The 25,661-nt window shown below is 39.5% G+C and overlaps 1 protein-coding gene across 3 annotated transcripts in view; it reads left to right on the forward strand.

Moving 5' to 3' along the window:
• The first annotated feature begins 13,459 nt into the window (after window positions 1–13,459).
• LOC143862321 (sister chromatid cohesion 1 protein 2-like) overlaps window positions 13,460–25,661 on the forward strand; it is a 57,332-nt gene continuing 45,130 nt past the window's right edge. For 2 of the 3 annotated variants that reach the window (XM_077373344.1, XM_077373345.1), the window contains exons 1-4: window positions 13,460–13,683; window positions 24,199–24,460; window positions 24,559–24,596; window positions 24,674–24,717. In XM_077373344.1, the coding sequence (XP_077229459.1) occupies window positions 13,524–13,683; window positions 24,199–24,460; window positions 24,559–24,596; window positions 24,674–24,717 (504 nt within the window). In that variant the 5' untranslated portion in view covers window positions 13,460–13,523. The remainder of the gene's footprint in view (window positions 13,684–24,198; window positions 24,461–24,558; window positions 24,597–24,673; window positions 24,718–25,661) is intronic. The other variant, XM_077373346.1, reaches the window with a different exon arrangement.

The following is a 25,661-nucleotide window of genomic DNA, read 5'->3' on the forward strand; positions in this document are numbered from 1 at the left end:
AGAAAATTGAAGGTGTTTCAGGCAGACTCAGTCTCTTGTGCATTTGAAAGCCATGGAGGCCCGAAGCCCCTGCTATTGGCATAAAAGTAGTAGACCTTTCAGCGAGAATCCGTCTCTTGCACTTTCAAAAATCTTTGTAACCCAAATGTCATGAAAGAAAGCTTGAATCTGTACGAGTTTTGTTAAGACTCCTGAATTGGAAGTGAAATTATACTAGGGGCATCTTTTATGTCCTGATGAAAGTCAGGCCATAAAAGATACCTAGTATGCGGTGATAGTCGAGATAGTAGTCTTAACAAATCAAGATTTGAGAAACTCGAATGCTTTTTTCCAAATTAAATTTTCAAATTGAGAATGATCATGATGATTGTCTAATCATTCTGCTTTGTTGATCTGTTAAGAGGCCTTCTTCTCAGATCCGGGAATGGCTTGATCATGATTATGGTCTAATCATTCTGCTTTGCTGATTTGTTAAGAAGCTATCTTCTCAAATCCTGGAATGGCTTGATCATGATTATGGTCTAATCATTCCGCTTTGCTGATCTGTTAAGAAGTTGTCTTCTCAGATCCTGGAATGGCTTGATTATGATTATGGTTTAATCATTCCGCTTTGCTGATCTGTCAAGAGGCCGTCTTCTTAGATCCTGGAATGGCTTGATCATGATGACGGTTTAATCATTCCGTTTTGTTGATCTGTCAAGAGGCCGTCTTCACATATCCTGGAATGGCTTGACCATGATTATGGTCTAATCATTCTGTTTTGTTGATCTGTTAAAAAGTTGTCTTCTCAGATCCTGGAATGGCTTGATCATTATTATGGTCTAATCATTCCGTTTTGTTGATCTGTTAAGAAGCTGTCTTCTCAGATCTTGGAATGGCTTGATCATGATGATAGTCTAGTCATTCCGCTTTGTTGATCTGTTAAGAAGCCGTCTTCTCAGATCCTGGAATGGCTTGATCATGATTATGGTATAATTATTCCGCTCTGTAACCCTCTAAATCCCTGAGTGGCTTAATTAGAGGCTGTCTAATCTCTGCATTGTGCAATCTGTGAGAGTCTGTCTCACTATCCCTTCGAGAGTCTGTCTCGTTCTTCAGTTGAGAGTCTGTCTCGCTATCCTTTTGAGAGTCTGTCTCATTATCCCATCGAGAGTCTGTCTCGTCCTTCAGTCGAGAGTCTATCTCGTCATTCAGTCGAGAGTTTGTCTCGTCCTCCCATTGAGAGTCTGTCTCGCTATCCCATTGAGAGTCCGTCTCATTACCCCATCGAGAGTCTGTCTCGTCCTTCAGTTGAGAGTCTGTTTCGTCCTTCAGTTGAGAGTATGTCTCACTATCCCCTTGAGAGTCTGTCTCGCTGTCCTATTGAGAATCTGTCTCGCCTTCCTTAAGAGTCTGTCTCACTATCCTATTGAGAGTCTGTCTCGCCAGCTCTTCGAGAGCCTGTCTCGTCATTTCCTTGAGAATCTGTCTCGCCAATTCACAAGTCAATCTGATGAGAATCTGGCTCATCAATCCATCTTGTTACCCCATTACATCCCTTTTATTTGAAACCTTGGGCTAGTCAAAATGTGTTGTTTGTTCAGCTTTGGCATTCGCGCGACAAGCGCCCTCTGCCAAAAAGGGGCATCTGTAGACACCCCATTTTGACAAGGCCCTAAACCCGCGTATTCGAATAAAATCTCGAGTTTGAATAAGGTCCCGAAGTGAGAAAAAAACCCAAAATTTTTGAAAAATATTGTTCTTGCCTAGCCCCTTGAACATTTTTCACAACCCAATAAAACCCAAGATCGCATTTGTACCCTGGAATGGCCGACCCTGGTCCTCGTACCCATGTTTCGGAAATTTGCAAAAATTGTGAAATGCCTGTGAGTTTGGATATTATCACTTCTCTATTTGTACCACTAAGCACCCAGTAACATTTTCACCAACCCATCTTGTCTCGGTGTTTAAGGAGCCATCAATGGTCATTATTTTTTTCCAAATTCCCCTGCAAGAATCATAAAAATGAAGGAAAGGCAAGCAGAGATAGTGCGAGTATCAAAATGTAGGTGTGTTGATATCAATTCCCTTTCTCTGTAAAAGACAATAAATTTGTGTTTGGTAAAAAGGGGATTTGCAATATCTAGAAGGGTAATTTTGTAATTCGAATGTTGCTTTTGTTTCAAGCAACCCTTAATAGACCTTGGAATAAATCAAAAGGCTAGGATAGTGTAGAGAAAAGAGAATCTTTTTCTTTATTCTTCCCAGTTTTCTACCTGCCCCCCATATCCATCAAATGAATAACCACAAATGCACTAAGAGGGGGGCTGTCCAAGTAAATAGGAGGCGGGTAAATTTATCATTTCCCTTTATATGCCATCGAACTAGGGTTCCAAGAGGAAGGTTCTTCTTCATTTTTTTGAGGAAGGCAACACAGAGAAAGAAGGAGAGAAGCTGGGAAGAGGGGATTGGATCTCCAACCGTTCCTTAGCCATTTTCAGCTCGAGATCTTGTCATCCGCTCTCATCATCTTCACCATATCCACCTTCTTCTCCCATTTACACAACATTCTAGATCCACCTTCTCCTAAACCCCCATTATATCCAGATCCATCACCACCAAACCCACCTCACCTCTTCACTCACCCATTTTCCATTTCCATTAACACATTTCGGTCATCTTCTCCGATCGTCCTAACCGGAATCCGGCAAGAGACTACCAACCTCCATCATCACCAATTCGGCCACCACCCACCACTACCTTTCCACCCCTTTTCTCCTAACCCATTTCCTTTACACCACCTCCATGCCACCATCACAGCCATCAAAACCCATATGTAGCAAGGCCCAAACCCATACGCTCCGGGAAACCCACCAGAATCCGGCCATCCACCATTAAATCCGGCGGGATTCACTTAAGCTCCACCATCAAACCCTCTTGATATCTCCTTTAACCCCATCCTCTACCATCCCCATCATCATCAGCCACCTCTTTTTTTGTTATGATATCCTTTTCCCCTGCTACCAGCCACCGAACCCATCTCTTTGATTTTCCTAGATCTAAAACCCATTTATCCCCATCAGATCTGTTAAGATCCATGTGTTTCTCCACCACCTCCATTAATTCCGGTTGCCTCTTCAACCTCATCTAACTCTTTTTCCACCATCCTCAACCCTTTCTCTTTAAACCCTAAACAACATGAAACCCTCTTCCATTTCTCATCTCCATAGCTGGCCATTTCACTTGCCTAAATCCCGAGAACCCTAACCATAACCCGGTTTTTCTTTTTAGCCAAGAAACCCATTTTTTTGCCACCACCTCTTCCAATTTATAGCCATCTCACACATTTTTTTATATAACCCATTTGATCCTAATTCATTATCTATTTCGCCGAATTTCTACCCATTGTTGCGGACCCGATCGCAGCGAGCCTCGGCATCCAACGGCGAAAAGGGAGGGGAGTCCATGGGTTCAGCACTAGAGGATTGCTTGGAAAGGAAGAAGGCAGAAGAGGTAACATTTTTTACCGTTTTTTTCTATATCTATTCTTGGATTTGGCCTTTTAGTTTGTTGATCTTGGTGAATTTTAGTCTGATACTTGTGTTTGTTGTTTGGGGTTTTAGAATGATATTTTCCCTTGCTTTCATCTCTCTGTGTGAATATTTGGACACTCAATGAATGGTAGGAGGCATGCTGAGAACAGTGTGATATCAAGATAGAGTAATGCCCATATCAATGCCTTTTCTTTTCTTTTGGGTTGAAATTATCCGGTGTTAGTGGTTGCACAATCAGTTGGCCCTTGTTATCTATGTTGGTTTCTTATATTTGGAAGCCCCCATCGGCTCGAGCAGGTCCAGTTACTTTAATTGATTTCCAAGGGTTTTGATAATGGCGATAGTTTGTGTAGTTCACATAAAAAAATGGAAGAAAACAGGTTCTGTTTCGGTGAATAATTTGAGAATCTAAAGTGTCTGTAAGCTAAATCTTGGAGGAAATGAAGTGAGTTTGGTGTGACTAGTCAAGTAAAGTAGGATTCATGATCAGTTCTACAGATTATTAACGTTAATATTGCCATTTTCTTGATGATCTGAAACGAGTTTGAATTCTTTTGACAAAAGTGATGTCAATTCCTTTCCTGTACAGACTTATACCTTTAGCTGCAGCATGCATGTGTTTGCCCATAAGAACTTAGACACCTATTAGGCATGACACTCATAACCTAGCTATTCTTAGGTAACATTTCTCCCAGTTCTTTTGTGTGTGCTTATTTTCATCTTCGAGACATGCATGATTAGATAGACGTTTTCTCGGAGATACTTTGTTCCCATTTCACATGATTTTCACCCAAAACTCTTCGAAGTTAATAAATAAATGGCATAAGAGACCACGTGTTCGCACTCGGGCGAATTGGGGGTGCTCTTCGGACCTTCTCCATTCGTCATCAGGCACGGACCTTCTGTATCTCTGGTTATCTGTTGCAAGCAGAGCATTTGTTTTTTTGGTTCCATGACGTATCCATGGATGGCGACTCTGAGTTTATTTGAGGTACATATTGGTTCGGGGATCTATCCTTGGATCAAGATGTATATCTCTTTCATTTTGTATCGCCACTCATGCTATGCAGGAAGAGTGGCAACCGTTTTGAGAGTTCCTTAGCAGAGCTCTCCTTCACGTTGTGGAGATCTCAGAGGATTGCAGGAGGGATCTCGCGTCCCTCGGCACGGGTCCTCTCAGATCTGGGTCCACATGGAGGTGGAGGTGATGTTCGGAGAAGAAGGAATGGGTTGCGGGTCGGATTCGGTGAGGAAGATAGGGATGGTGGCTGAGATGGGGAAGAAGAAAATCTGCAGAGGTGGTGGATGGGGCAAAAATGGAAGAGTGAAAATGGGTTAGAGGAAATGAAATGGGTTTTGATAGAGGATGGCTGAGATGGAGAAGAGGGTTTGGATGGTGGCTGATTTGGGTAGAGGAGAAGATGGTGGCGGTGATGAAGAAAAATTGTGGTGAGGGTTTGCACAGGTGGATGTTGATGGTGGCTATGGTAGAAGAAATGAAGGGGAAATGAGAACAGGGTTTAGATAATGGTGGAGGTTGGCCGGATTCCGGCAATCCGGACGGAGAAGGTGGTGATGGCGGGTGGAAGAAGAGAAAAATGGGTTTGGAGGTTGAAGATGGCAGCCATGATGGAGGTGGTGGTAGATGGGTGGAGAAGGGTGGTTGATGGTGAATGGGAGAAGGCCGGCCGGAGGAATGACCGGAGGTGGAGGCGATGAGGAAGGAGGGTGAGCTCGAGCTTCCTCTCTCTCTCTTTGTCTCTCTTGCAGCTGCAAAAAATGAGACGCCCTTTTCTCCTCCTCTTTGCCCTAATTCGATGCATATATAAAGGGAAATGATAAAAAAAAATTCTCCCCCATCCTCCATGGACAGCCACCACCTAGTGTATTTTGCGACAATTTTTAACCTAGGGGGGGTAGTCCAAGCAAAAAGCAGGGTGAAGATTCTTCTCTCTCTAAATTATCCTAACCCACTGATTTGATCTAATGGTCCTTAAACATTGCTTGCAACAAAAGCTAGATGAGAATTACAAGAACATCACTCTATAGATAGCAAACCCCCTTTTTATTAAATAGAAATCTCTTGCCTTTTATAGTAAAATGAGGGTGATATTCACACAACCAACGTTTGATAATTCGAACAAACTTAACTAGTCTTCGTCGGATTGGCATGAAATATTGCAGGGGTATCCTTGGGGTCATCAATAATCTCTTGGGAAATTTGTACCCACAAATGCACACAATAAGATGCTAAAAAACTTAAGCCTTCTTCTCAATTTGGGTCCATCCTTCAGGAATTTCTTCAACTCCGAGACCTCGACTCTATTTTATGAACTTTAGGGCCTGGTCAAAATGAGGTGTCTACACCATCTAGAACCGCTATCCTAGACTCGACTAGTTTTTAAAGCTTCTTGCACTATTACTTAAGTTCAAGTGAATAGTAATTTTTATGACTCCTTATATGCCCTAACTAATGCAGGTGGGCCCTACACCCTATGTGTGACTAGGCTGTGTCTCCTAAGGAAAATCATGGGCTATCTAAGTGCGTCCTAGTCTAGCCATCGGCTCGACTAAGTGTCTAACCGACCACGCCTCGAGGCCTCCTAACTCTAGGGATACTCACACGAAAAGACACACAGAGCATCAACCTATCCATCAACACAATCAGGACAAACTCCTAACTCTAAGATACCCCAAACGTCTATGACAGACTCCTAGCTCTATGGGAAGATCTTTTTGAAAACTGTTTGCAAGGTTATTTTGAAGAATTTTTATATTTTTGGAAGGTTTGAAAGGTTTTGAAGTTATTGAAGTTTTTGAAGTTATGAAAGTTTTTGAAGTTGTAACTGAACTCAGGATGCCAGCTGCAAGCCTGAGCTGCCTACGTACCCCTCAGCTAGGGATCAAGCCATCCGTAGTTTGGAACTTTTCTAAACTACGAAACCTAAGAACATGCAAAGAGTGACTCTAAAAGATGGAAGGACGAAATCCTAAAATCTATGAAGGTTGGACAGACTCCTATACTCTATAAAGGTTGGACAGACTCTTAACTCTATAAAGAGTAGGACATACTTTTAAACTTTGTAGGGGTAGGACAGACTTCTAAACTCTATAAGGGTTGGACTGACTCCTAAACTCTATGGGGTTGGACAGAATCCTAAACTTTATGAAAGCAGAACGGACTCCTAACTCACCGAGGGTAAGATAAACTCCTAACTCTATAAGGGTAAGACAGACTCCTGAACTCTATAGGGGTAGTACAGACTCCCAAACTCTATAGGGGATAGGACAGACTCCTAAACTCTATAAGGGTAGGAAAGACTCCTAGACTCTCTATGCCAGACTCTAGAGAGGAAGAAATCCCTTAACCTGCGAAAACTCTAAGGCAAGAAATGAAGGGATTGGCTCAAGAAGCATTCCCTCATAGCCCAAACCATCTACTCTTGGGAATCAAAGTAACACCTAAAGATCAACATGAAACCCCAAAATGAAAGCAACACCCGAAGAGAAATCTAATCCCAAGAATGAGGCATAAGAATTGGTGACGAGCATTTTGGCTAAGGGTGTGAACCAAACACAGAGAAAATGCAACGATAAAGGAAATAGATGCTGATATTTGTAATACTATATTTCTTTCACGTAATTATCTCAACTTATTTTCTTCCTCTTAATAAGCCTTTGAAAACTCATTTGATATCATAATCGCTTCCAACAGTTAACTCGAAGAGTAGAAAAGGAGGTGAGTTGGCTTCTATCATTGAAACATGGTAAAGAGAACATCATCTGCATACCCAAAACTATTTGCAAGCCTAAGTTTCAAAGGGTTAGAGTATTAGACATGAGCTTGCGAATTAAAAAAAATGGAACACCATATAGACAATTTGAAAGTAAGTGAGATCTTTGATCATTGCTCATGAAAACCGAGGTAAGATAATGGCAGTTCAGTAGAATCAATGCCCATTGCCAAGTTTGCCTGATTTGGCCGAGTACTTCAAGAATCATGGGGTCTAACTGAAATTTAGAATCACGAGTCCAACAACATAAGGAATTAGAAGGATGAGGACTAAACAATTTTGGGCAAATACTAGCAGTTTCAATATCAATATGCACCATTAAATCAACTTGAATAGTTGGCCTCGTAAGAAAAATGACACCTAATATAGGACAGGGTCTTGATATCATTGGATTCACTCAATATTATAAACTACAAGAGAAGGAGTCATTGTCAAAGGTATCATCTCATCAATAAATGCAAAGAACTCAACTTGGACCCAGAACCTTCGTAAAAGTCACTACAACTCCTCACAAACCTGGGTCCAAATAACTATAAAAGTCAATTTGACATCAATATAGCCTATAACCATCGTTTGAGTAAGTGATTTCAAAACAAATGATGCATCAATGAAATTACCAAGGCATTGCAATATCAATATCATCAATTCAAAATACTGACATAAACACATCCTTGCGATAACATAGTTACTATACTAAAACCTAGTAACTTTGACATCACTTTTGTCAAAAGAATTCAAACTCGTTTCATATCATTATCCAAGAAAATGGCAATATTAACGTTAATAATCTGTAGAATTGATCATGAATCCTACTTTACTTGACTAGTCACACCAAACTCACTTCATTTCCTCCAAGATTTAGCTTATAGACACTTTAGAGTCTCAAATTATTCACCAAAACAGAACCTGTTTTCTTCCATTTTTTTATGTGAACTACACAAACTATCGCCATTATCAAAACCCTCGGAAATCAATTAAAGTAACTGGGACTGCTCAAGCAAATGGGGGCTTCCAAATATAAGAAACCAACATAGATAACAAGGGCTAACTGATTGTGCAACCACTAACACCTGATAATGTCAACCCAAAAGAAAATAAAAGGCATTGATATGGGCATTACTCTATCTTGATATCACACTGTTCTCAGCATGCCTCCTACCATTCATTGGGTGTCCAAATATTCACACAGAGAGATGAAAGCAAGGGAAAAGATCATTCTAAAACCCCAAACAACAAACACAAGTATCAGACTAAAATTCACCAAGATCAACAAACTAAAAGGCCAAATCCGAGAATAGATATAGAAAAGAACAGTAAAAAAATATTACCTCTTCTGCCTTCTTCCTTTCCAAGCAATCCTATAGTGCTGAACCCATGGACTCCCCTCCCTTTTCGCCATTGGATGCCGAGGCTCGCTGCGATCGGGTCCGCATCAATGAGTAGAAATTCGGCGAAATAGATAATGAATTAGGATCAAATGGGTTATATAAAAAAATGTGTGAGATGGCTGCAAATTGGAAGAGGTGGTGGCAAAAAATGGGTTTCTTGGCTAAAAAGAAAAACCGGGTTATGGTTAGGGTTCTCGGGATTAAGGCAAGGGAAATGGCCAGCTATGGAGATGAGAAATGGAAGAGGGTTTCATGTTCTTTAGGGTTTAAAGAGAAAGGGTTGAGGATGGTGGAAAAGGAGTTAGATGAGGTTGGGGAGGCAACCAGAATTAATGGAGGTGGTGGAGAAACGTATGGATTCCGGCATGGAGGTGGTGTAAAGGAAATGGGTTAGGAGAAAAGGGGTGGAAAGGTAGTGGTGGGTGGTGGCCGAATTGGTGATGATGGAGGTTGGTAGTCTCTTGCCGGATTCCGGTTAGGACGATCGGAGAAGATGACCGAAATGTGTTAATGGAAATGGAAAATGGGTGAGTGAAGAGGTGAGGTGGGTTTGGTGGTGATGGATCTGGATATAATGGGGGTTTAGGAGAAGGTGGATCTAGAATGTTGTGTAAATGGGAGAAGAAGGTGGATATGGTGAAGATGATGAGAGCGGATGACAAGATCTCGACCCAAAAATGGCTAAGGAACGATCGGAGATCCAATCCCTTCTTCCCAGCTTCTCTCCTTCTCTTTCTCTGTGTTGCCTTCCTCAAAAAAATGAAGAAGAACCTTCCTCTTGGAACCCTAGTTCGATGGCATATAAAGGGAAATGATAAATTTACCCCCCTCCTATTTACTTGGACATCCCCCCTCTTAGTGCATTTGAGGTTATTCATTTGATGGATATGGGGGGCATGTAGAAAACTGGGTAGAATAAGGAAAAAGATTCTCTTTTCTCTACACCATCCTAGCCTTTTGATTTAATCCAAGGTTTATTAAGGGTTGCTTGCAACAAAAGCCACATTCGAATTACAAAATTACCCTTCTAGAGATTGCAAATCCCCTTTTTACCAAACACAAATCTCTTGTCTTTTACATATAAAGGGAATTGATATCAACACACCTACATTTTGATGCTCGCACTATCTCTGCTTGCCTTTCCTTCATTTTTATGATTCTTGTAGGGCAATTTGGAAAAAATAATGACCATTGATGGCTCCTTAAACACCGAGGCAAGATGGGTTAGTGGAAATGTTACTAGGTGCTTAGTGGTACAAATAGAGAAGTGATAATATCCAAACTCACAGGCATTTCACATTTTTTGCAAAATTCAGGAACATAGGTACGAGGTCCAAGGTCGGCCATTCCAGGGTACAAATGCGATCTTGGGTTGTGAAAAATGTTCAAGGGGCTAGGCAATAACAATATTTTTCAAAACTTTTGGGTTTATTTCTCACTTCGGGACCTTATTCAAACTCGAGATTTTATTCGAATACACGGGTTTAGGGCCTTATCAAAATGGGGTGTCTACAAATTTTGTTTTATTTTAGTTGATTGATCATGGTATTCTTTTATTATTTGTGTTTTAAATCAATAATGAGTAGCTAAAATTTTAATCTTAGGGTTTAGATGAAGCCATAAGGGTAGATTAAATTTGTTAGTTTGTGTGATCTAACGATCTAGATTCAATTTTGTTAATATAATTTTAATTTACAAGGAGTTTTAAATTCGAATTATAGATCATATATGCCATTGAGTATCTCTTGTATATGTGATCGTTGAGGAGAATTTATAGAGTCTTGTATAGACATTGAAAATTGTTTGTGTACTTGATCAATTACTCATGGGAAATCTCATCCGTTGATCGGATTTTTCATTGATTGGATTGATCATTTATACAATTCAATCTAATTTAAGATTGTGATCGAACCGAATCCCTATATACAAACTAATAATTTTTATCTGACCTATAGTGGATTCTAACCCTAGGACTTTTATTAATTTGAATTCTAAGTCTTTTTCTTAAGTAGCATTTTTATTTGAATTTTAGGTAACATTCTAGTAGTTTAACAACTTTGCACCTAGATAGTTCATTAAGTTTTGTTATCGGATTCAGTTCGATCACAATCTAATTTAAGATTGTGATTGAACCGAATCTGTATATAGAAACTAATAATTTTTATCTAACTTATGGTGGATTCTAACCCTAAGACTTTTATTAATTTGAATTTTAAGTCTTTTTCTTAAGTAGCATTTTTATTTGAATTTTAGGCAACATTCTAATAGTTTGACAACTTTGCACCTAGATAGTTCATTAAGTTTTGCATTAAAGTAAATAATTATTGTGTTAGATTAGTGACTAAATTAGTGGTTAAAATTCTCAGTCAAATCAGTCATTTAATTTATTTTATTTAAAAAAATTTAGTTGTTAAATTGCTTGAATAAGTTTCTTTTAGAATAGTGAAGTTGTTTCTCTTAATTGAAAAATTGTTAAACTAGTAAATTAGCTTTAAATTAATCATCTAGATTAGATAATCAGTAGATTATTAGGGGTAGTATTTGGATAATTGTTCACTTTGCCTAAGTTAAGAGGTTTAATAGCTCTTTCCTGAGTTTGACCCGTTTCTGCATAGGATCCGTGCACTCGGAGTATAATTTTGAGCAAACACCCTCCATATGTCCTGGCCAACAATTGAACGGTTTAGATCACCCAAATGGCTGCACCTGCATTCACAGCTTTCCACCCTAATGTTCTGTTCTCTCGTCGGGAAGGGAAAGGAAAGGGAAGTGAAGGGAAGTAAACTGATGTGGTAGAAAGGAAAGTGAAGGAAAAGAAACCTGACAGAAACCTGTCAGATGAGCGTTTCGTTGCATAGAAACCTGACAGAAACCTCACAGAAACTACAGAAATATGCGTTTCGTTGCAGGGAAACTCAATAGAAACCTGTTAAATAGAAACTGTGACAAACTGATATGCAGAATGATGCCAACATAGAATCTAGTCTAAAATAAGTGGGTCCAACCCTCTGAAGTCAATCAAAATAAGAAAACCATGACAAACAGAAGTTGAACAATAACGATTGCCAATCAAATTGTCACAAATATAGAGTTGCCAAGATATAAATCAGGCAACCAACATAGACTTGACATAAAATTGTCACAAATATAGAGTTACCAAGATAGAGTTGAACAATAACAATGCCAATCAAATTGTCACAAATATAGAGTTGCTAAGATAGAATTGCTAAGATATAAATCAGGCAACCAACATAGACTTGACATAAAAACTACATATGTAACAAGCGGATAGTGCTCAACAACAAGAGGAAGAAGCCCCAAAAGAAAGACTAAGAAAGATGATAATGCAACAATAGAATGACAAATCCAAGTAAACAAAAAAGTGTAAACAAAAAGAGCAAAACAAGGCCGAGCTTCCCAATAGACATTCAAATCCCAAATATAACAAAGATCTCAAAGACGGGCAAGTAAATCAAGCTACCGCAAGGGGTGAAAGAAATTTGTTCACTTTTGTTTCATGTGAAGAAATTTATTTTGAATAACTAGGGAAAAAACAGAATAAATAACAGAGAAAAACAGAGGTTTCAATCACAAAAATCTATATAACACAAAAACACCACCAAAATAAAGGAATCAAACATACCCACCACCAAAATAAAGGAATCAAACATACCCACCACCAAGATCCAAAAACAAAATCTCAGTACCTTTCGATTTCGAAAAACCCTATTTCAAGGAAATGAAATAGGGTTAAACTCACAAAGTTCAGTACAACAAAATCACAAAAATAAACACTAGCAAAATGCATTGTACAGAAACCCCCAAGCAGAGACATACCAACAAACCCCTTTTATGCCTATATTTAGCATAAAAAGTAAAAAAAAACAACCAAAACCCGCAATAAAAAATCCCTAAATCTAAAAAAAACCCAACAAACCTAGAGCTTGGATTATCGGTTCTTAGACTCGGAAAAGAGGGAGAATGAAACTTTATTTCAATTTTATGAAATCCGAAATAGGGTTTCTGTAAATATTCTCAAATAGGGTTTCTCAAAAACATGAAATAGGATTTCTCAACTCAATTTTACAGAGCTAATTATAGAAACCCTATTTCAGATTTACTAAATCAGGTTTATAGAAACCCTATTTCAGATTGGAGAAGATGAGCACAAGGGTTTCAAAAAAAAATGAAAGAATGGGGAAGAGAGACAAGAAACAGAGAAGAGAGAGTGAGAGGATGTACCGTGAGCGAGGTCGGAAATGAGGCTTTTTCGCCACAGTGGGAGGATGGAGATGACAAAGTTGTTTGTCTTTTTTTTTTCTCCACACAGCTACGATCGAGGAAACTTGAGAGAAAGTAGGGTTTTCCGATAGTTTGTAACGGAAATGGGATGGGAGAAAAGTCGCGGAAAAGTCTTTTCCACGTAATTTATTTCATTTTCCACGTTTGATAAAATAGTTTCCGAGGAAACTAAAAGAACACCACAAATATCAGTTTCCGCGGAAAAATACATGGGTTTCCCCGGAAACCCAACGGGAAAGGAAACAAGAGAACACAGCATAAAAGTTCTCATCAGGGCAGTTTAGTAATTTAATTAAAAGTAAGCGACGCTTCATAGTTCCGTACTTGGAACCAATGAGGGTACACTTAATGACCTAGATCAATGTAGTTTACTAAAAATAAAAAGGGTATTATCGTCATTCCAGCCACCTGTTTTTCCTTACAGCTTGCTGCTTCTCTAGTCTCCATTTTACCGTTTCTTCTTTCTCTCCTTTATCTCTGGTTAGCTGCAGAGAGCTCTCATTCGGATGCTAAACAAAAATGATAACGAAAAAGAACAGCAAATGTTCTATTCTCACTCTCTTCTCTCTAAAAAGGGGACTTTGGGCACCATTTGGTTTGCTGCTCATTGCTACAGAAAGCTCCGAAAAGACCAAATTGCAAAAACCAACATCTCTTCTTCCATAGGTACAGTATCTCAAGTTCTGAAGTGATCTCTATTTTTTTCCTGTTCTCTTGTCTTCTTTTTTCTTTCTTTGTTTTATTTCTTTATTTGGTTGGTTATGGTCTCGAGGGAAGTCTCTCTTGAATGTTTGTATGGGGAAATTGCTTGCAGTAGAAGTTAGAAACTCAGATATTGTATGTTGGTCTTTTATAGAATGGCTGAATTAGCTCAGAACTTGAGATGATTTTTCTGGGATTTTCATAAATAGTGGAATTAGTTTCACACATTTCGTAGAAGATGCTGCCCCTCTCTTTTCGAGTCATGGGTGTCCACCAAATTTACCTTTTTACCTTCATGCCCTAACATGCTTTTCTATTTTACATTGCTTTAACTTACTGACTGAACCAAGGTTTTAGAAGTTAGACGGAATTGTCCATCCAGGGGCCGTTTGGATATGAGGATTTTAGAATCCGGAATTTCTTCAAAATTGTAGCTAAGAGACAAGAGAAGAAGCGGACCAGCCGTCGTTTTTTTCTTCTCGCCCTTCTTTCCCACCGCAAGAGAGTAGCAGATCCTCCCATATTTCCAGGTTTTAGAAATTTCAGGATGCAGGAGAGATTTTTAAAACCTGAATTTCTCACTTAAAATCCAAGAAACGCTGTCAGGACAGGATACAGCTGCCTGATCATGAACCCTCTTTACACTGTTTTCAAACTAGAAACCTGGATTCTAAAATCCGCGTATCCAAACGCCCCCTAGTGTTTTTTTTTTTGAATGGTGGTCGTCGTCCAACCTAGTTCGACAAGAGAGTGAGACCTGTTTGGGTATCCATAGTTTTAAAACTCCATCGTGTCATCGTTGAATGGCCCAGGTCGACTCCCTTTTGCCTTGGCTGCATCCTTGTCTGAGTCTGTGTTTTGCCGTAAAAAGTCAATCAAAGCTCTTTTTGACTCTCCTGATTTATTACCGCATCAACCGACTACTTAGTCGCGTCAACCAAGCACTCGACTGCATTGTGTCGAGTAAACTAGGATTTGATTTGGCCGTGTTTTGACCTGCATCCACGTTTTGAAATACTGCCTGTATTCAGTTTATCGTGGTATACCTAAGAGTTGAACCAACAGTGTAAACTTCTGGTTGTGGTAAGAAACATGTTGCTTTCTCACAATATTAACACTGTCTGTGACCTAGTTCCTAACCAGTCAATTAGTCTTTATTTAGATGCCCAAACATCCAAAAAGGTCCCATTAATTGGGCTTGATATGCTCAAAATGATCAGAGGAAGATGATAAAAACATGACACCTCATTTCTTATGAAAACCAAGTTTCACCTGCAACATGGTCAATGCATCTTCCAGTTGGAAAATATGCATTGGATTTGGACCAATACATTAGAGTCCCTGTGATTTTGGTCAATAAATAAGTTGCAAGTATATTTCCACTTGGTAGCTCAATTTTGCAACCCTTGATTGTTCGGTGGTGCATTTATTAGAATTAGATAATCAAAACTAAAAGTGAAAAAGCAAAGTAGAAACCTCCAATAAGCACAACAAGAATCACAAGGTCCAAATCAAAACTAACAGAGCAAAAGCAAAGGGACGAGAAAGAAAGAAAGAAATATAACAAGTAAATCCAAGAGCAATGTGTTTTTTCCAACGCACCATTTGTATCCACAATAAAATATTTTTTCGTCACACATGCGCCAAATATAATATTTTGCTAGGGGAAACAAATCTTTTCTTTATGTGATGTTTTCTCCTTGCGCAACTAATTTTTTTGTGAGGAAAAATGTTTTATTATTCATCCAAACAAACAATAAACTATCAACACAATGATAGAGGAACCCGAAAATACCCTTCAATTGCTTCCATCATTTTTTATCTTCCATTTCTAACCATTTCAATAAACTAAAAACATAATGATAGAGGAACCCGAAAATACCCTTCAATTGCCTCCAACATTTTTTATCTCATGCTTCTTTATGATGTGTGGTTGTAAGAAAAATTCATACACAATAGAAAACATACTCCAGAAATGGCTGTTTTAGGTTCTTGGGATGGCCAATACTTCCTCCAGTTGAGATAGGAAAGATACTTATCCACCAAATTAAATTCTACCAATGTGGTGACGGTTTGCACCATCAGTTACTCATTTTTATTGTTGTAAGACACAAAAGAAGCAGGCAATTGTATGGATTGCTCCCTAATTGGTCTGCAACTGCAACTGTGATAGTGCTTTCATCCATAGTTATCGGAAACTTCCTAGTTGGATGGGAAGCTCGAGTCCCCGGAAACTCGCTTTGGAAGCTAAGTTCTTCTCGCTTCCCAAATTTAGGGGAGACACGCTTTCGAGACGCCTCTTACGTGTTTCTTGTTAATTAAGAGTATGCTTCCTATTTAGGTGATTATTTCTTCCCAAAAAAATATTTTATCAATTTGATAATGTTGAAGGAGCATATTTAAAAAAATGCATTAAAATTTAAAAACTCATCTTAAGTTTCAAATAAAATTATGTGGATCCTTTTTCCAAAAACTTAACATTAAATATACATGAATAAATCATGTGAAACTGTAAATTCTTAAAACTTGTATTTCAAATTAGTCATGAAGTCTTATTTTCTACTTGCAATCTGTTAACTAACCAACTTCTCCAAAAGCTTAAGCTAGTGGAGAAAGGCATAATAGCTCTTTTTTTTGTGGGCTCACCATCGCATGTGGATTTTTGCTATCCGGGAGGTTTGAACTCGAGACCTTTGACTCTGATACCATGTTAACTAACCAACTTCTCCAAAGAAGTTGGTAAGTTAACACAATCCTTACCTATATTAACCCTTCTCCCTAACCTACTACAATTCTACTCTTTCTATATACTTCTTGTTCGCTTCCATTAAGGCTTCTTGAATTTCAAAGACACTTCCTACACATTTTCTTTTTACTTTCTTTAGAGCATTTCACTTGCTGCATTTTCTCTTTTCTGAACCCTTTGCTTCTCGCTTTCGCTTCCCACATCGCTTCTCGCACTCGCTTCTCACTTAGGCAACTATGTTTCATCTAAGCAATAACACTTCCCTAGCTGTTGTTAGTGATTGAACCAAGTCTTGTCTATCTTAGATATCAAGGCATGAGCCTTCATTCATGGCTCTGAAACTCAGATAGGATGGTGCCAGTATTTTCCTGCTTTAGGCACACCGGTGCACATTTACATCTTTCATTCATTCTTGTTTCTATACACAAAAGACCGAACTACCCCTCATATACATGAACTCTATAGGGTGTAATTGGTTTGTTCTGGGTAGAAGTTGAGAGAGTATGTGACAGGACTTCGAGGTTTTCTCTGCTTGCTGGTCGAGTTTCAAATTATTAGATTGAATCAAATTTCTGATAAAAATGTCTGCAGATGTTCTCATCAAAGGGAAAGTAGATTATGGTGCATGTCAGGTTACTAATTGGTGTAAGTTTGTCTAGATTTGCATAGATTGGGTCTTACAGCTTTCATACTTGAAAGTTTAGTGTTTTTTCTTTTGTTGGTATGGCTGGAACCCAGGCTTAGTGTTAAATAGCTCTTTTTTATTTAAAATATTTATGCTTATGTTTATTAAACTATTTGTGATCAGTTTGTCGATTAGCCACTTAAGTTATAATCAGTTTGTCGATAAGCCACTTAAGTTAAACAGATATGATCATTTCTACTATGCCCTGTTAGTCTCCTTTCATTTGCAAAAAGTAAGAGCGTAAGCGGAAGCAGGAATCTATAGCATTGGATCCACAAAGTGGTTCTTTTTGGGCCCCATCGGTGTCTTGGATTCTTATGAGACAAGGCTAAGAGTAGTTCTTCAGGGTTTAAGGATATTTGACCCTGCTCTTCTAGATCATGTCTTAGTGGAAGGTGATTCCCTTAATGTGATTAGATTAAAGGGAAACCTATCTCCCCATGGCGCTTTGTGCATTGGATGGATGAGATCATGGACCGGATAGCAGGATCAGCTGTTTCCTTTTGCCACATTAGAAGATTGGCGAATAGTGAGACTGATAATGAGTCTGATAGGCTTGCCAGTGGGACTTTGGAAAATTTTGACTTACTTCCACCTTGAGGGATTATATTTGTATCTATTACCTGCTTTTCTCTTTGTATTGACCACCTTGGTCGCTGGATTTTATCATATATAGTTAGATGTTGGATAGAACATTGTCAAGTGGATTACTGGTAAAGCATGGCTGCTGCTGGACTTTCATATATAGTTAGATGTTGGATAGAACATTGTCCCAAGTCACGAAATCCAATTGCAGCTTCGTCCACCTGTGATGACTACATATGAAATGACATTTAAATCCACATTTGCTGAAAATCAGCTGATTGTGGAGGCAGCTCATGAAATCCACTGGCACTTTGGTCATTTGGTGTGTGGGTGAGATTGATAAGCTGGGTGCTGAAGTTTATACTTTTGTCAAAAAACTGCAACTGTACAATGAGGAGAGAAACTTCAAGAAATTCCTTCCTATTTGGTTTGGAAACTCAAAAAGGTTTAGTGCTCATGGCGTTCCTGCATTGTAAATTTCCACGGTAATTTGTTTCATGATAAGTTAATGCATCAACTCTTTGGTGGAGGCCCTTAGTCAGATGATGACTAAGGCAAATAGATCGGGCTTGATTCGTGGGCTGCAAGCTGGACCTACTGGTGAAGAAATTACTCACCTCCAATTTGTGGACAACACACTAGTATTCTTGCAAAACAACCCCCATGCCATCCCTAACACCATGAAGATATTCAAATGGTTTGAGGTCACCTTTGGCCTTAAAATCAATTTCAGCAAAAGCATGCTCTGGGGAATCAACATGGATTAGCCAGAGATCCAAAGGCTGGCAAGGACAATTGGGTAGTTTTTTATTTCTTCTCTCATTTAAAACCCTAAATTAAATTCATTATATTGGCGCCATAAGGGTACTAAATCCCTTAACAAATCTGCGATAAAAGGTGACCAATCTATGAAAACTTCGAACCTCAGAAAGTGTAGTAGGAACTGGCCAATCATTAATTGCTCTCACTTTTTCAGGATCTGCAGAAACACCCTCTTCCGAGATGATAAAGCCTAGGAATATCACCTGGGTTTGCATAAATGAGCACTTCTTGAGATTTGTATAAAATTTAGCATATCGAAGAATCACAAGAACTTGCCTAAGGTGATCCAGATGTAATCCTTTTGATCGACTAAAGATTAAAATATCGTCAAAATAAACCACCACGAGTTTGCCTAAGAACGGACGTAATATCTGTGTCATTACCCTCATAAATGTGCTCGGAGCATTAGATAAACCAAAGGGCATGACTAACCATTTGAATAATCCGTCAGGTGTCTTAAAGGCGATTTTCCATTTGTCTCCTGGACGAATTCGAATTTGATGGTAACCACTACGTAAGTCGATCTTATTGTACCAACGCGACCCAGCTAATAGATCTAACATATCCTCAAGACGGGGAATGGTAAATCTGTACTTAATTGTGATTTTATTGATAGTGCGACTATCAACGCACATTCGCCATGATTCGTCTTTCTTGGGTGTAAGTAATGAGGGTACAGCACAGGGACTAAGGCTGTCTCGGATCACACCACACTCTAGTAATTCCTCTACTTATCGATGTAACTCTGCTCTCTCAAGAGGATTCATGCGATAGTGTGGAACGTTGGGCAATTGAGAACCTGGAATCAGGTCAATTGCATGCTGAACATCCCTCATGGGTAGTAATTCTGTAGGGAGCTCATCAGGAATTACATCGTGAAATTCCTGTAAGATCTGATTGACCTCAGGTGGTCGGACAACAGGTTGCTCAAAAGAGAGCTGAAGAGCTCCTTCATCCACTAAAGCCAACTTGTGTCCTGTCTCGTGACTTGCTTCTTCAAATTCTTTACGGTTCAGAATATGGAGACTCTTTTGTTTAGCGGGCTTTGATGGTGGAGTAGGCTTAGAACTCTTAACCTTATCGACAGGTAGCGTGGATTTTAGCCTAATTGTTATACCACGGTGCTTAAAGACATGAATTTTCTTGCCCATGATGAAGTACATCCATATCATAAAGCCAGGGGCGGCCGAGTAAGATGTGGGCAACATCCATTGGTAGGACATCACACCATATCTTGTCGGAATAATCTCCCATTCTGATGGGGACAAGACATCGCTGGGAAACAGGAAGGGATGTCTTATCAACCCAAGCGACTTTGTACGGCTGCGAGTGTGGCTCAGGTTTGAGCTTCATCTTCGTAACACCTGCTTGGGAGACTACATTCATTGAACTTCCTCCGTCGATGACTATCTTACAGACTTTGCCTCCACAATCAAGATAAGTGTGGAAAATGTTAGTGCGCTGACAATCATCTTTTGCTGTAGGCGTAGACAAGATTTAACGCACTACACCAACATGTTGACCATCAGGTGCTTCATCAAAGTCTTCTTCATCCGTCGAATCATCAGGTTCAAGTGGCACGATTTCTTGCTCGTCATCTTCGGCTTCATAATCTTCACCATGCTCCTCGTCTATAGTAAGTGTACGCTGAGGACAACGAGAAGCCAAGTGACCTCTCTTGTGGCAGTTAAAGCACTCTGGACCCGATTGAGATTGACGGGTGTTTGAACTCACAGGATCTTGACGGAAATTAGAATTTGTTGGACCTGTATTTTGATTTGAGCTAACTGCTGGACCAAAGTTATTGCTACCTCTAGAAAAACTGTTTGTGTTTGTTGAAGCAACTGGTCCTGACTGGGCGACTCTACTAGTCTGCTGTGAGGACCATGATCTACTCGTTTGGGTCTCTCTCATTTGAGACATCCCACCTCCGGGGTTAGAGTACTTAAAGTACTTTTCGTACTCAAGAGCCCTATGAATGACATCCTCGAAGGTCTCTGGAGCATGGAGCTCAACCTATTTCATAATATCAGGTCTCAACCCACGTATGAACCTAGTGACAATCATGGAAGACTCTTCCTTTATATTGCATTTTAGCGCTAGTTCTTCAAACTTAGTCAAATACGCAGCAACCGTCAGGTTCGATTGCGTCAAGTCTAACACTTTTCCCCTAAGTTGAGATTGATAGAAAGGGGGAACATACTTATTCCTTAGTCTAGTCTTCATCTCATCCCAGGTGAAACCATCTAGTTGTCCTCCAAGACCTAGATCCTTTTGAACAGATTGCTAATGACGCTTGACTAATCCTACTAGCTTTATCTTACAAAATCGCACGTGCTGGTGATCATTCATATTATACCACTCAAAGAAGTCTTCTAGGTCTGCTAACCAGTCAAGGAAGGCAACAGGATCCATCCTTCCATCAAAACTGGAAACTTCAAGTCTAACCTGTTTAAAGACATCCTGTTGGTCATTGTTGTTCCGATCTAGAGGTCGTTGATCGACACGACGATCCTGATATCTACCTTGAGGATTAGGTGGATCATAATTGTATTGATCGTCCCTATGAAATTGTGCTTCTTCAACAAAGTCATCAACGGTTTGGTTGACAAAGTGTTGCCTACCATTGTGACCTTGCACATTGACTGCCCTAGGGTTGACTTCTCTCCCTATAGGTGGCTGGCCCTGGGGAAGAGGAAGAAGGCCTCTTGGACCTACAGAGTGTCTAACAGCACTATCGGATTGGCCTGCGTGAGACCCAGGTCCTTCCACGTGAGTGGTAGACCTGTCGTCGAACTGGCTCTCTATAGGGCGTTTGCCCATTGAGGTGTTCTACTGTTGCCAATCCTCTTTGATTTGTCCTACCATAGCTTCGACTTCGTAATTCTGTTATCAAATTGTACTACTGATACCTTTAGAGTGTTCAGTTCGTCTTCTAAGGATTTAATTCGGTCTTCCATTTTGGTTTGGGAACTAGTAACTACACTCATGAAAATGGGTGAGAGGATGAGGGCTACTAAAATCTATGGATAAGAGGAGGGGAGTTTGCTGATATACGACGCAAAATACTAAAATTAATGCAACTAAAACTATGCTAATGTAATGCAAGGAAATATAAGGAAACAAGTACGTAATAAAGGAAACTACTTAAGGTTGGTGTAAAAAATGGGGTCGGAAAATCAGGGTACAAAGGGGTTTTAATGTAGAGGAGATAAGGGTTTGATGAAAACAAGATTTATGTGGGCCCTTTTTGCAATTTAACAGTGTAACTACCAATATAAATATTGAATCACGAATTCAATAAGGAAGATACGTATCATGGTAGCCTACTAATTGCCTAAGAAGTCTTGTTGGTCTTCCTGACAACTTGTCTGTCGTGGATCGACGATCGAAAAGATGTGGATCGGATGAAAGAACGTGATCAACGGCTGTGATTGCTCCTTAAACTGTGCTGAAAGTCACTGTCTGCTGCTGAAACTGATACGGGTGTGTTCTACTAATCAAGCACTTCAACTTTCGTGTTGAGGCCGCGGACAAATTGCGAGCGGAAATAGCCCGAAAGTAGAGAGGCAAACTAGATAGAGAGAGGAGAGAAAACAACTATATTTTCTTCTCTTTTCTGAAATTTCTGATTTTTTTTTTTTTTTTTTGGGGGCGTGGGGTGGTGCCTAAAGGTAAAAAGAAGAGGGGGTTAAATAGTGCTTATAACTGGAAAGGGGTGCCCAAGGGAAGAATGGCAGTTGGGGTAATAAGACTCCTTTTATTTTCACCGGTCACTTGTACTGATGAAATAAGAGGGGGTTGTCCAAGAAGAATGTGGGGCTGATAACTAGTTTTGATTAATGAAAAGGAGTGTGCAAGGGAAAAAGGGGGGTGTTGAAAAATTTCCCTTGGGTTTAAGAAATAGGATTATACCTTTAATGGGACTCTACTGATACCTATCTAATGCAACAGAAAAAAGGGAGGTGGGGTATATCTTTTACTGTGACTTGTGGGTTACCAAATAAGGATAACTATTGAAGTTAACTTGCCTTTTCTTTTCTTTGCTTGATATCTCTCACAGAAACGTGCCACTCACGACTAAGGATAGAAACTTGCCAATCACAACCTAGGGTTCTGTTGGGTAGAGGAAATCACTCTGCCGAGGTGCGGAAGCTCCGGCAAGGGTGGGTTGTCCACGGCTCCGGCGGAAGCTCCGATGGAATTGAATTCTTTGTTTTTTTTTTTTTTCTGTGAGTTAGGTTTTGGACGAATCTGGGTGATGGTTCGGGTGAAATTTTAGGGTAGTTTGTGGCTAAGAAAGAGGAAAAGTAGAGGTGGTGGTTACATGAATATATAGCTGCTACAAAAGGGTTTCAAGATGGGGGTTTGGGAGTTAGGGTTTTGGGTGGTAAAGGGCTGGATTATAAGGTTTTGAAGGGTAAGGTTTTGGGTTAACTAAAAGGTTGTGGGTTGAAATAAGATGGGGTTAATTCAGGGCAGCAGCACAACCCAGAAATCGGGGCTGTATTTGCAGCAGATCCTTGGGGAAAGGGGCTTGCAAACCTGTGCAAATATGGATGTTGGTGTTCGGGGGACTTGCAAGGCTCTTGATCTTCACAGTGACGCTTGGATCTTTGGCTCTGATACCAAATTGATGTAGGCTGGGAGGAGAAATTAGAAGAAGAAGAAGAAGAAGAATTAGTAGAAAAGAGAGAAGAATTGGGGAAGAGAAGTAGAAGAACACGAGGGGAAGAATAATTCACTCAATTCAATTGTATTTCATGCAAAAGTGTCTAATAATCTGTAGTTAGCCTATAAATAGGCAATTAACAACCAAAGAAATAGAAACTTACTAAAATAAGATTTCCTAAAAGACTAAAACAACTTAATGACTAAAATATCCCTAATAACATCAAGTAATCCCAAAAATATCCCTAAGAACAATAAAATAACCATAACATAAATAAAAAGATCCCTATGGGGGCCACGAGTGCGACTCCGTCTAGAATAAACGCGCAATGGGTGTTGATCTCCATCATTCCTATTCGAACTGCGTTGGGCTTTTGAGAACAACCAATGTCCCCTAGTTGTCGGAGGGGACTCTACCAATGCCGTAGCCTGGGCCGCCGGTTTCTCTAAGGGACCCTGGAGATTGCAGGAACTAGTTGGGGAAGGATTGGATCTGATAAGGGTACTTGATCCGAGGATTGAACACCGTAGGCGATCGGCGAATGAGGTAGCGGACAACTTACCTAAGGCTGGAGCCCAAAGGGAAGAAATTGAAATAGCATCCTTCGTGTAAGTAAACCCAATTCCGGCTGTTGTAAGGATGGAAGGAGTAATCTAGGATATTGTACTTAACTCTAGCTTTGTTCCTTCAATTTGGTTTCGGGTATGCCCGGGCCTTTACTCTAATATTTTGTAAAGCAGGTTGGGACTCTTGGTCTTGAATGCCACCTTAATATTAATGAAACATGTCGACTTTCAAAAAAAAATGTGGGTAGGTAAGGTTGACTATCCATGAATGTAAAAAAACTTTAATTAGAATAAAAGATTCCCGTAAAACATACACTGAGTGTTCCTTCCTGTTATCATTTCGATAGTTTTGTTTGTAGATACTGATTAACTGTTTAATTTTTCTTACTATCATGTAATGCAGATAAGATCATGTTAGCTGAATTTCCAATTGCATTTAGACTACTAGGCCACCTTCTTATTGGTGTTGTAAGGATATACTCAAAGAAGGTTGAGTATCTTTACCACGACTGTAATGAGGCTTTAATCAGAATAAGAAATTCCTTTACCTCTGGAAAAATCAGCTTATCTAAGCAAGCAAGATGGGCACCATATTTTTCTATCACTCTGCCAGAGAACTTTGAACTCGATGCTTTCGATCTGGAGGACTTGGAAGATGGTCAAGGGTAAAAACCTTGTTTTCCTTAAATTGTGTTCATATTTTCCATTCTCTTCCATCATATTTATGCATTCTTACCTATAATTTGTTTTGCTGACTTTCCAGTAGCAGTATCAAACCCAGCGAACAAATCACGCTCAAAGGTATAAAACTTGTAGTTGCCTTTGCAACCCTGTTTGATTTTTTTCATTCTGTATAATTAAATCCTTTCATGAAACAGAGGTGTGGACAGGTGAAGCAAGTTGGAGGTCCTCTCATGGTGAGGTCTGTACCATAGTGTGCTCTTAAGTGTACTCTACATAACTAGGGCAGTCCACTTTATAAAAGTATTAAAAGAGATGTGTATCATAGACATGATTGCATGGCTACTTGGTTAAAACCTTATTATGCATGTTGTTTTTTTTTTCTTCTTTTGGGTATTATTCTTACAATACTTTTGTGACTGTAATGTATCTCTATTTATATAGATAAGTTTTACTTAACTCATCTGAACAGACACTATATGCTAATATATCCTGCGAACTGGCATTTCCACCCATTTGTTTTAAAAAAAATTCCTTGTCGACCAATAAAAACTCTGAATAAATGAGATGGGGATGGAAAGCACCGAAACAGATGCATGACAATATCATTTCCCTGCTGTGTTGCATGGATTCCCCTATGCCGTATCCATCTCAACACGTTTATGCGCGAATAGGACATGGATTTGCGTGGAACACATCTGGGTTCTTGCTGTAGCCATTGTCTCTTTTAAAATGTGATTCCTATATATATTTTCCCTTTAAATGTGTTTTCTTCTCAACCTTTGTTTTATAAAAGCACAACCCATCCTCATAATAAAAAACCTACCGCCTCAACCCTCCATCCTCGAACATCAACCCCCTTCCACCCTTCTTCGTCTACTCTTGATAAAAGCCCCAGTGCCTCAACCCTATACCTTCAATTCTAGAGAGAGAGAGAGAGAGAGAGAGAGAGAGAGAGAGAGAGAGAGAGAGAGAGAAGTGTATCTATTCGATTGCGTAGGTACACTTTTCTCATACAAGTATAGAGAGAGAGGGGGAGGGGGGGAGGAGAGAGAAGTGTATCTATTCGATCGTGTAGGTACACTTTTCTCATACATACATACATACATACATACATATATATATATATATATATAGATATATATATATATATATATATATATATATATATATAGAGAGAGAGAG

The sequence above is a fragment of the Tasmannia lanceolata genome, unplaced genomic scaffold, assembly GCF_043159265.1.
Source record: "Tasmannia lanceolata isolate RefF3 unplaced genomic scaffold, GAP_Taslan_0.1 ptg000037l, whole genome shotgun sequence".
Taxonomy (NCBI): domain Eukaryota; kingdom Viridiplantae; phylum Streptophyta; class Magnoliopsida; order Canellales; family Winteraceae; genus Tasmannia; species Tasmannia lanceolata.